The sequence below is a fragment of the Ricinus communis genome, chromosome 5, assembly GCF_019578655.1.
Source record: "Ricinus communis isolate WT05 ecotype wild-type chromosome 5, ASM1957865v1, whole genome shotgun sequence".
NCBI lineage: Eukaryota > Viridiplantae > Streptophyta > Magnoliopsida > Malpighiales > Euphorbiaceae > Ricinus > Ricinus communis.
The window spans coordinates 12,170,391-12,182,936 of record NC_063260.1 but is presented as its reverse complement, the minus strand read 5'-3'; the positions used below and the strand labels follow the sequence as shown (position 1 = coordinate 12,182,936).

General features: G+C 36.6%; 1 protein-coding gene and 1 pseudogene across 1 annotated transcript; both read right to left on the bottom strand.

Annotated features, from left to right (window-relative positions):
• Nucleotides 1-7: 7 nt before the first annotated feature.
• Nucleotides 8-3,316, bottom strand: LOC8275557 (annotated as a pseudogene).
• A 197-nt stretch (nt 3,317-3,513) lies between these two features.
• LOC8275558 (cell division cycle-associated protein 7) lies at nt 3,514-12,068 on the bottom strand. The gene is made up of 5 exons (XM_002519102.4): nt 11,636-12,068; nt 10,234-10,470; nt 5,145-5,228; nt 4,629-4,758; nt 3,514-4,169 (listed from the first exon to the last, which is right to left on the bottom strand). The coding sequence occupies exons 1-5, from the start codon at nt 11,902-11,904 to the stop codon at nt 3,921-3,923; spliced, it is 969 nt and encodes a 322-aa protein (XP_002519148.2). The 5' UTR covers nt 11,905-12,068; the 3' UTR covers nt 3,514-3,920.
• Nucleotides 12,069-12,546: the final 478 nt, after the last annotated feature.

The window sequence follows — 12,546 nt, the reverse complement described above, 5'->3', positions numbered from 1 at the left end:
AAGCATGTAAGAAAATACACAGCACTTTACAGCTGCCTCTGTAACTATTCAATGTACCAAAAACAATTTACAGATACTCCCAATAAAGCCGCCATGAAAACAAGGGTCACTTGCCAAATGCATCGAGTTAACAAAATTGCTGCATATCCATATATCTTTTCTCTCTTCAACTCATCATCTGCGTTACTGATTATTACCATATCCATCAATAATGTCAGAGCATTGCACTTGTTTTTCCTCTTCTTCCATCTCAGCTTATCGCGGTTAGTGTGGAGATCAGGATATCTATCTTGGTGCTTATCTGCAGATAGAGATTCATTATTAGCAAGAAGCTGTAATCCTTTATCTGCAGGAGCCAGATCTCTCCCTTCAGGGTCCAAATTTGCAAGACCAGAATCTTCTGGGTGAATTTGTCCCCGTCGGGTTTGAATTAAATAATGTGCCACAGACTTGAATCCCAGCCTCGAAACCTGACAAGTACACCAAAGTCAGCAACTGCAAGCTCACATGCTAATTGCAATTGTATTAGCATTTTAGTACTATAGATACTATTGTGAGATGACACCATCATCGCATATGATGCACAATGATAAGCGCCCAGGATTGCATTACAAATCCAATTCCACCCCTCCAGGCTTCTTTCCTTGCGGAGACTTGAAAAAAAAAAAAGAAGATATAACAAAAAGTCTGATATTGTTATTATTGACTCAAGACAGCGAAGAGGCCATGGCAGGAGAAAGATGTGTACGTCTCCTTGCGAAGTAAATACACATCCTTGGGTGCACCCAAAATCAATTATACTAACCGTTCTATAAACTTGACCAGTCGGTGCCCACCCGTTTGCCTTCCGGCAAAGACAGCAATTACAAATTCCACGACAAACAGGGCAAATCCAGTTTGGGTTCTCGTTGGCTTCAATCACATTCTCTCCATATCCGTCGAAGATGGAAATAGAATTGACTCCAGTTTGTTACTAATAAACAAAGACTGATACTGAACAATAAATTAACTTGGGTTCGTGGCAGTTATTTATGGCAAACTTAAAAGTGAAGTAGTATCCAGGGAGTCATTTTGAGTTACTATCGTCATGCTTCATCCAAATATTCATGTCCATGAAGTAATAAATGATTGCTCTACATGCAACGGTCAGAAGTGGATGGAGGAGAAAAATAACTCTACTAATCCTTAAAAAGTTGCTGTGGCGTTGCATTATCTTTTATTGATTTCGCTGTCATAACTTTACCTTCTCAGAGTGACTACTAGACTTCCAATTCCTAAAATGAAGCAAATGCCAGACTGACATGCAAGAGAACAGTGCTAAGATAAATGAACCAAATGGAGTACTTTTTTAGTTACGAGGACGTCATACCTCGTATATAAGCAATCCCCACAAAAGTGCCCCTGACCAACATGCATTTGCTGCAATGGGTATGACGCCCAAGTGATTTTTGCCTGCAAGAGAGGATGCTGAGTATGCTTTGATGAAGCAGGGAAAATTAAGTAAAAAAGGCATTATATAAGATATCCAGATGACCAATCACACTAGAAAAGCCACCGAGTTTAAACACTCAAAAGCGTAGAATAATGGTAAATGCTCAGTATGTTATAGGTTCATAATTTCATCTCGTGAACAATTTTTTTAATGAAAAACCACGAGTCCGTGGAAGGTTTTGAGAAGCAAAAACAAAAGGAGCTTTCTCTGGATGCAACGGCATGCCAGTATATCAAAGAAAGGAGTGCATAATGGATGCAATGCCAATAAAACTTAAGTATTAATACAAAATACAAAACCATAAAATGGGGAAAAACAAGCCAAAACAAAAATGGTCATGACTCCCAGCAAATGAAAGCGCATTAGAATCCAAAGGGTGGATGACATTGACACCGACGCTTACTTGGGGTAAAGTAAATTTATGGTGGTGCTGGGGGCCACATTTCACAAAAGTTAAATGGAGATTTTTATTAATATTATTCACTGATTATGGCCTATGTTTACAATGATGTTCAAATTAAAAAGTCCAATTCCGTTCGATCTTGGATAAAAACAACGGAAACAATTGGACTTTCTTAGCATATCTTTACCTAAGAACAAACAAGAGAACCGAATCAAGCAGTAAGAAAAGACGAACCAGCCATAATCTGCAAGATTAGATCAAATGAGCAAGAACAAAACAAAAAGGCTGATCACCTGCACTGGTGGCATATTTCTCTGTCCTCGCGAAATCGTATGAGCTTTCCGTCCATCCCATAACCATCGACAAACAAAGTCCAAGCTGTCTTACAATCACCCAAAAGCTTCTCATGCTCTTCTGTATATATTTCTGGCTTAAAACATTTTTGTAACCGAATCTCGAATCCCTTAGAGGACCTCTTTCTTCTTAGATTTCTCACTGAATAGTCGACTGGAGTCAAACTCTTCAACCTAAAAACCTACTAATGGAACTCAATCCGAGCTCTATAGAGCTCTCCCACTATGTCATGCCTAGTAGTTCCTCCTAAAATTCTCTTGGAAACCAGAGATGGGCATTTCTTGTGAAACTTTTGAAATATGTTATTATAAAACCTACTAAAGCACCAGCACTTCCATACACCTTCCAGCTAATCAATGGACAATTCCTAAGGGGAACAAAAGCAATAAATCTGCACTACAAGTCATTCAAAAAGAAGAAAAGGCAATCTTTCTCAGTACCCACAAACCCAAACCCCCAACTTCATCAAAAAAAAAAACCATAAGAACAAAGGAAATAGATTTCAAAAGGAAAAAAAAAAAAAAAAAAAAAAAAACCTGGAGGAGCGCCTTGGTTATAAAGGAAGAGGAAAAGGGTTGTGAAATTTCTTGTGAGAAGAACCAACTAACGTTTTGTCCTTCGGTGGAATTGGGAAAGGTTTGAACTTGAAATTACGAGAAAGTTCAAGAATACCCAACTTGTGCATTCTTTCCATATTCTCTTTAATCCTCTGCTCCCTGAACTCTTCATATCCCTTTCTTTTGATGCCACCTTCTTCTCCTCCTTTATTCTCATCCTTAATGCTAACATTAGTTTTGGTGCTTTCAGCTCTTTTTCTCCTTGCTGACACCATTGTTCTCTCTCTCTCTCTCTCTCTCTCTCTCTCTTAACAGTAGTGATGATATTTTTAAAAAACCAACTTGGCGGGACATTAAGCCTGGGAACACTTATAGAGCCAACATTAATTTCTTTTATTCGAAGTAACAATAATATCCTACATATAAGTTTTTTAACAGTTAATACTATTTGAATTTATTGTTAATATCTTTATTCATTTATTTTAATCCCTACGCGAAAATACATTTATGGTTTTGGCGTTCTTTTAGACCAAAGATGACATGCTTGCTCTGAATCTTTTATGATGTGGTAGTCTAACAGCAAGTATTTTATACAAATTGTTCTCGTTTTTTCTTTTTCATTTTCCTGCTGAGATTCAGAAATTCAGAAGTTCCTGGGATACATCTGCGGTCTAGTATAAGTATATTAGAATGCTCAGCCACACAGATGACAATCAAAATAGCTCTATGTACTGTCAAATGTACCAAAACAAACCAAAAAAAGTAGATGTGCCCAATGAAGCCATCAAGGTACAAAGTAGAAACAAAGTATCACTTGCCAAAATCAGCATGTCAATAAAACTTCAAACTAATTTCTCCATCTCTGTACAACTGCACGGAATTTAGATCCTAATTGATAAAACTATGGAAGCATCTATTCATCCTTCCAGCAAAATCTCGGTAACTATGGTGGTAAAAAGTCGGTTTCATGTAAATCAGCAACCGGATTGTATGTTTGATTCATCAAATTCCTGCATGCCCATCTGCTCTCTGTCTTTCTTCAACTCGTTATCATTACTCAAAATGTCATCACACCCTATGGCCTAAAATCAAAATGCTTGCCACTATCTGAGCATTACACTTGCTTTTCCTCTTCTTCCATCTCAACTTCATCATCATCAGATTGGAGATCAGAAAGCAAATCTTGATGCTCATTTGTGTCCAGAGATTCATCATGGTTGGTGAGCAGTGATGCTTTATCCGCAACAGTCAACTCTCTCAATTCAGGATCCAAACTTGCAACACCAGAATCTTCCAAGTAAATATGTTCGCGTTGAGTTTGAATTAGATAATGTGCCACAGACTTAAAACCAAGCTTTGAAACCTGAAAAGTAAACTAAAGTTAGCAACTGCATGCTCACAATATAATTAGATCTCTATTGGCTTTTGTGCTGTAGACACTATTCTTAAAACCCACAGTATTGCATATACAACCTCATCCAGTCACCCCCTCCCCCCTCTCTCCTCAAACACCCTCCAAGCACTCCTAATCTGGGCACTGGGTTTTTCTTATTACTGAAATAGGAGGAAAACCTGCATCTAGAAAGGTATTATTTGGTACAGAGAGACTCAGGGATAGACAAAAGCTGCAAAAACAGTAGTGGACATACAGAAAAGAGCTCCTGTTAAAGTAGCTATGTAATTTGAAATCAGTAGTGTTAGCCTGAGCAACAGAAAAGGCCAGTGCAGGGCAGCAGCAAGAACCATTCATGGCTAGTTGTGAAGTAACAATATAGCGCACATGCTTGTACATACATATAATTGATGATACTAAGTTACTAACCTTTCTATAAATAGGACCAGTGGGTGCCCACCCTCTTGCCTTCCAGCAAAGACTGCAGTTGCAAAATCCGCGGCAACCAGGGCAAATCCAACTTGGGTTCCTATTGACTTCAATCACATTCTCTCCATATCTGCACAAGATGGAAACAAACTTCACCCATTTATTTACTCATTTAGTGATACTGATTTAACTTGAGGACATCAACATTTTCTATGCTTAAAAGTAAAGCAACATTTCCGGTGTCATTTGAAAATAATCATTTTTGTGCTGCATCTAGGTATCATACTCATGCTCTATAATGATACTGATAATTGGGTTATATGCAACAACCTCAGAAGGGGATGGCTTTATGTAAATTTCATACAGACTCTCCTTACTGATGCTTGGTCACTACTGGATTTTGAATTAATAATATCAAGCATATTCCGGAATCCAGGGGCAAGGAGATGCAGGAGGCAGATCCAACATAATGGACCAATAAAGCACTTCTTTGGTTTTGAGAATGAATTTAAATACCTCATGTATAAGCAATCCCCACAAAATTTTCCTTGGACCAAGTTGCATTTGCTGCAATGGGTATGGCGCCCAAGAGTTTTCTGCCTGCACCAGAGAATGTCTCTAAGAATGCCTCATTATTAAGTAAAAAGCGGAATGTTTAATATATGTAGAAAAACAATTACGATGGCAACACCACTGACTTTGAACACTCATAAGCATAGAATAATGGTACATGCACAGTAAGTTATGGCTCATGATTCATCATGTGAACAAGTTTTTTACAATCATCATCCATGTTAAAAACCATGAATTGCAGAAGTTTTTGAAGGCTCTTTATTTGGCAGCAAGAACATGCTAATGTGCTAATGTGCTAATGAAATGAAGACCTGTTGCATTGAATGTAAACAAGAATTACAGATACTAAAATTTTCTAAAAAATATGGTTCAGAAATACATAAAATAGTAACATACCAAACAAAAAAGAAAGAAAGAATCCACAAGTAATAGCCAATGAGAGCTAAGTAGAATTCAACAAAAAGATATCATTTAGCAATATGCACATACGTAACTGGGGAAAATTAATTTCAGGACTCCAAACACTCATATCATGGTTCTATATCAGGATTTTCAGGAGCTCGTTACAAGGTTAAAGACATGCAGAGAGGGAGAGAGAGAGAGAGAGAGAGAGAGAGAGAGAGAGAGAAGAACTTTACAAAAGCTTTTACCAAACAATTAGAAGTGAATGCTTAGAAAGAACTTTTATTAGCAAATATTATAACAGATATAGTTAATCAAACTGTGATCTGTAGAAAAAATTGTTGATATTTGAGGAGCATTTTCTCCCACATTGCTAAGTTAACAATGTGGAGGTACTTTCCAAGTCTATATAATAGAGGCCTCACCTTGTTATTAAAGTATCCCAAAATAAGAGAAAAATATTAGAGAGTTAAGCAATTATTTTTCTCCTATTATAAAGAGAGAATTTTAATGTTTTCTCCTTTATAAATAGAGAGTTTGTAACTCTTATTATTTTTTCTTATAGTAAAATTCTTCTATCATTGCCCGTGGTTTTTACCCTAATTTGTTTAGGGATTTTCCACATATATCTGTGTGTTTTATTGTGTATTTTATCTTTCTTTATCTTTATTTTCTCAAATTATTAGCTGTGATTTTGATCTATCAGGTTCATATTTTCTAGAATTGGTATCAGAGCACCTGGTTGGTAAGAAATTCCTTAAAATTTTGTGATTGCAGCTCAGCCTGATCTTTTACAGGAGTTTGAGGTTTTCTTTGGTGCAAAAGAGCTTGTGTGGAGTAGTAAGAATACTTACAATCTAGGGAAGGTTCTGTCTAAGGAGATTGATATTTAAGAGGTCCGCTTGTGACCCTCCAGTCTTTCCTGGGAATTTACCTAGTGAGTTGTGTTCATTACTGCGGTTCATTTTACAAGCTAAAACGCACCGTTTGTGATAGAAGCAATGGCGGCAAAATTTGAGATTGAAAAGTTCAACGGGAGTAATTTCTCACTGTGGAAATTAAAGATAAAGGCTGTATTGAGAAAAACAATTGTCTTGCGGCTATCAGTGAACGACCGACAACACTCACAGATGATAATAAGTGGAACGAGATGGATGGGAATGCTATTGCAAACCTTCATCTAGCACTTGCAGATGGGATCTTGTCTAGCATAGAAGAAAAGAAAAGCAGCGAAAGGAGATTTGGGACCACCTCACTAGACCGTATTTGAGGCCAAGTCATTACACAACAAAATTTTCCTTAAGAGGAAACTTTACACCTTAAGAATGTCGGAATCTACTTCCGGTGACAGAGCATTTTAATGTCTTGAATACTCTATTTTCTCAACTCACATCGTTGGGCTATAAAATAGAGTCACAAGAACGTGCGAACTTCTACTCCAAAGTCTACCCTGATTCGTATGATCAACTCATCATCAGTTTGACAAATAATGTCATACCAAATTCTAGTCTTTGATGATATAGCGGTACCGCTATTCTTGAAGAAGAAAATCGGCGAAGAAACAAGGAAGACAAGCAGGCAAGTTCACAACAAGTGGAAGCCTTGATGGTGATGAGAGGGAGATCAATGAGCGTGGTCCAAGTGGGAGTCACAATCATGGTAGATCAAAATCAAAGAGTAAGAAGAATTATAAATGCTACAATTGTGGTAAGAAAGGTCACCTCAAGAAGGATTGTTGGAGTTTAAAGAATTCCAATCCTCGAGGGAATGTGGCATGCACTTCGGATGATGGAAATATATTATCTTTGTGAAGCGAATATCAATGAAAGCGGGGAAGAGATTTACGATGTATGGCTTCTTGACTCAGAGCAACTTATCACATGACCTCTCAAGAGAGTGGTTCCATCATTATGAACCTATCTTAGGAGGATCCGTGTATAGTTGTGAAGATAATGCCTTAAAGATTATAGGCATTGGAACTATCAGTTGAAGATGCATGATGCATACCGCACTATTCAAGGAGTGCGACATGTGGAAGGTCCGAAGAAGAATTTGTTATCTCTGGGACAGCTGGATGATTTTAATTGCATTATCAAAGTTCAGAAAGGAATCATGAAGATTAGCCGAGGAGCGCTTGTAATTATGAAAGGAGAAAAAATTGCTGTTAATTTGTATATGTTTTTGGGAGAGACTGTGCATGAAGCAGAAGCATCTGTTGCTTCAAGTAGTTCAAGCGAGAGATCTGCAATGGTGTGGCATCAGAAGCTTGGACATATGTCTGAACAAGGCATGAAGATTCTTGCTGAAAAAAATCTACTTCCTGGTCTCACAAAGGTGTCATTACTCTTTTGTGAGCATTGCATAACAAGCAAGCAGCATCGACTACAGTTCAATACATCCAATTCTAGAAGCAAGGATGTTCTAGAATTAGTTCACTCTGATGTATGGCAAGCACCGGTTTCATCACTAGGAGGAGCTAAGTACTTTGTGTCCTTCATCGATGATTACTCAAGGAGATGTTGGGTGTATCCAATCAAGAGCAAGGGAGATGTATTTGTAATTTTCAAAACTTACAAAGCGCGGGTTGAACTTGATTCAGACAATAAGATCAAGTGTTTAAGGACAGATAATGGAAGAGAATACACATGTCATGAATTTAATAGCTTTTGCAAGCAAGAAGGCATCAAGAGACAGTTCCACTACGGCATACACTCCTCAACAAAATGGAGTGGCAGAGCGGATGAACAGAACTCTGTTAGAAAGAACTAGAGCATTGTTGGGAGCTGCAGGCCTAAATAAGACATTCTGGGTCGAGGCGTTAATGTGATTAACCGGTCTCCATCTACAAAGAATTGATCAAAAGACACCGATGGAGATGTGGACCGGGAAGCCGATTGATTATTCAAACCTCCATATATTTGGAAGTCCCGTATGTGATGTATAATATCCAAGAAACTACAAAGTCGGATCCAAAATCCAGGAAGTGTTTGTTCTTGGGATATCTTCGATGGTGTGAAGGGTATCGCTGTGGGATCCCACCCCACAAGGTTATAATCGGCAGGGATGTAATCTTCCTGAAGATAAATTGAAAGGAGAAGATGATAGCACTTCAAAAGAAAATTCAGAGACTACAACTATACAGGTGGAAAGAAAGTCTACAGAAGAAGATTCTTCTGAAGTAGCACCAGAGCACGAAGAGGAAGAACCAGTCGAGTTTGAAGAGTCAGAACTTGGAAATGGAAAACGTATAAAATTTACACCAACCTGGCATAAAGATTATAATATAGGCAGCAATGTCGCATACTGTCTTCTAACTGAGGAAGGAGAGCCATCAACTCTCCAAGAAGCAATGAGCAGTTCAGATGCATCTCAGTGGATGGCAGCAATGCAAGAAGAGATGGAAGCTCTACATAAGAACAAGACTTGGGAGCTTGTGCCACTACCACAAGGAAGAAAGGCCATTGGCAACAAATGGGTCTTTAATATCAAAAGAAATAGTGATGATCAAGTGGAGCGGTTTCGTGCAAGAATGGTGGTGAAAGGATATGCTCAGAAGGAGGGGATTGACTTCAACGAAATATTTTCCCCTGTGGTTCGATTAACAACTGTTCGAGTAGTCTTGGCGATGTGTGCTACATTTGACTTACATCTAGAGCAGCTAGATGTGAAAACAGCTTTGTCTTTCTTGGCGATGTATTTTGTCTTTCTTTATTTTTATTTTCTCAAATTATTAGCTGTGATTTTGCTCTATCATTGTAGAAAAATATGAACCTGATAGATCAAAATCACAGCTAATAATTTGAGAAAATAAAGATAAAGAAAGACAAAATCCACAATAGAATACACAGATATATGTGGAAAACCCCTAAACAAATTAGGGTAAAAACCACGGGTAATGATAGAAAAATTTTACTATAAGAAAAAATAATAGGAGTTACAAACTCTCTATTTATAAAGGAGAAAACATTAAAATTCTCTCTTTATAATAGGAGAAAAATAATTGCTTAACTTTCTAATATTTTTCTTTTATTTTGGGATACTTTAATAACAAGGTGAGGCCTCTATTATATAGGCTTGGAAAGTACCTCTACATTGTTAACTTAGCAATGTGGAAGAAAATGCTCCTCAAATATTAACATGATCACATTCCATCTTTAGTAATATAATCTGAGGCCAGGTGGTACATTAACGAATAGTCAGCAAGAACTGGTCTTGTGTTCCTGAACTATTGATTATAAAACTGTTGTCTCCAAGGAAGATGGATAATTCACATGCACCAATTCAAACAAGAAAAGGCACTGTGGGAGCTCTGACCCCCTTATGATTTCAGCTTTCAACATTTCTGCATTTTATGTCACATAGAATGGCTTACTTAAAGGTCAGTTTTTTACAGATGTCATGAGGCCTGTGGATGACAAATATTAGCTGTCTGCTTCAATAGACATGTAAATCACTTAGATCCGCAATCTGTACCCCATTATGGCCTACATTGACAATGATGTTTGGGAAAACAGTGCAATGCTTTAGAAACACTGGAAACAATAGCCATTCCTAGCATGTCTACACCAAAATAAACAAGTCAAGTTCAGGAAATAGAAAATTAGGTTAAATAAAGAAGATAAATGGTAACCTGCATTGATGGCATGTTTCTCCTCTCTCCGGATTATATATGCGCTTTCCATCCTTCCCATATCCATCCACAGACAAAATCCAATCTGTCTTACAATCACCCAAAAGCTTTTCATGTTCTTCTGTATATATCTCTGGCTTCGTACCTTCTCGTAACCGAATCTCCAAGTCCTTAGAGGCCTCTATCTTTGTTTTAGTGGTGATTTCCGTATAGTTAACTGGAGTAATACTCTTCAATCTAAAGACAAAATTCAAATCAAATTCGCAAAAAAAGAGTAATGTAAGAAACAATAGAATCAACATATCTATCTCCATTTGATGGACAAGTAAATTCTAAGAAAGAAGAAAATTCGATCATTTGACTCCAAATCCACATTCATTCTTCTGCTAAGTTATGTCCATATGCCTATTAAATGGGAAAAAGCCTTTCAAGCTTACTTCATGAAAGAAGAGAGGACAAAGAGGAAAACCGTTACATTCTGTAGAACCCAGGAAAAAGGAAAAGCCTAATTTAACTACTGGCTTTGCTGAGAGAAGTTCAAAGTTAACATTTTCAATTTGGGACCAAAAAGACCTGCGAAATTATTTTGTTTACTTGTCTTTCTGACCAGTTAACGTTCAAATTTTACTGCTTTCATAAACTTAGAATAGGGAATTGTCTACAAAATGGTCGGTATGCACAGAGCATTGACATAATTTTGCTTCATAGTTTAAGAAATGATACTATTCCACGTAATTCTAATTTCCTCCAAATTTCTGGCAACCAAACATGGGAAAATGATAAACTTCAGGGCTAAATTAGATAGAAACACAAACCCAAAGGAAAAACCAAACCAAGACAAAATCAAAATTGAAACTTACTGACATTGTGTTTGGCTCAAATCTTATAGAATTCATTTTGTTAATGGATAAAATTCTAATAGAATTCATTTTTAGTTAATGTAGAGTTCAGTTATGTTGAAGAGGTAAGAGAGAGAAAGAAAATGGAGAGATGAATGAAATAAGGAAGTGAAGGATAAGGGAGGAAATATGAATTTGAAAAGGATGGTAGTTTGTCATGATAAAAGAATAATCTGATAAGTCTAGAATCCATTCGGACGTTCAATCATATTTGATAGAATTTGATTTAATTATAACCAAATCCAAAGATTTACCAAACAGACAAAATATGAAGTTACATAAATCTATAAAAACTTATGAAATCTATTTATACCATAGACAATGTAAAGCAGTAAAGGCAAATCGGTAGTCACATTATTCAGTATTCACCAATCATGCAAAGAAAACAATCTGTCTCACTACTCACAATCCAAAACCCACTTTCATCACAAAGCAAAAAAAACTCAGAACCCACGAAAGAAAAATGAAAAAAAATTATATATATATATATATAAGCAAAATACCTAGTGGAACGCCTTGGGGAGACAGAAGGGTCAGGAGGTTTCTTATCAGTCGGAGTGGTTTTTTTGACTGGACCAACTTTAGATTTGAGATTGAGAGAAAGTTCAATAATTCCCAATTTCTGCATTCTTTCCTTATTCTCTTTAATCCTCAGCAGTCTAAACTCTTCATATCCCTTTCTTTTAATGCCTCCTTCTCCTTCTTCATTCTCTCTGTTAATGTTAACATCGGTTATGGTGTTTTTAGCTCTCTTCCTCCTTGTTGACACCATTGTTTTTGTCTGTCTCTCTCTCTATGCGACTGTAGCTATAGAAGAAACAAAGAGGTTGGTGTCTTCCACTGTACAAAAGGAAGAGCGTTTGTTTTCACGGGGCGGGAGTGGGAGAAAATAAGGTGGCGGGAAGTTGGAAAGCAGACCACACGTTATGGGGCTGTCGTATTGATCTTGTCATTTTCTTTCTAACTATTTTTTAGTTACATATGAGGAAGAGTGATTCCATTTACCGTTAACCTAAGTCTATGAATGCAAAATTGACAAGATCAATCCTAATTTTTTATTATCCAAACTCATTCCGTAAAATTAGTTTTTGATGGGATTTTTCTTATTTGAAACATTCGTAAATACAAAATTAAAACATTCGTTTAATTCAATATGCTTTATTAACCGATTTTTTTCATTGTATTCTTTTCTATTAGTGAAAATAAAAAAATTAAAGTCATTAATATTTAAAAAGTCTATTAGATATAAATAAAATTTTTGTTTCTATAATTAAATATTTATTAAGATTTTCTGAATAATTTTTTTTCTTAAAGATAAAACCCTTAAAGATATTCTTACATGGTGTGTTGGGAGAGTGGAAAAAGACTTTCCCATGTTTGGAAAGGGAGTGTAAATTAAATTTTATGTTTCAAT

Excerpts from the sequence above, each read along its gene's own strand:
- LOC8275558 (XM_002519102.4), bottom strand. The coding sequence starts at position 11,904 with ATGGTGTCAACAAGGAGGAAGAGAGCTAAAAACACCATAACCGATGTT. Across the intron at positions 5,229-10,233 it reads GAAACATGCCATCAATGCAG|GCAGAAAACTCTTGGGCGCC; the intron begins GTTACCATTTAT and ends TCTCTGGTGCAG. Across the intron at positions 4,759-5,144 it reads GGGGATTGCTTATACATGAG|ATATGGAGAGAATGTGATTG; the intron begins GTATTTAAATTC and ends CATCTTGTGCAG.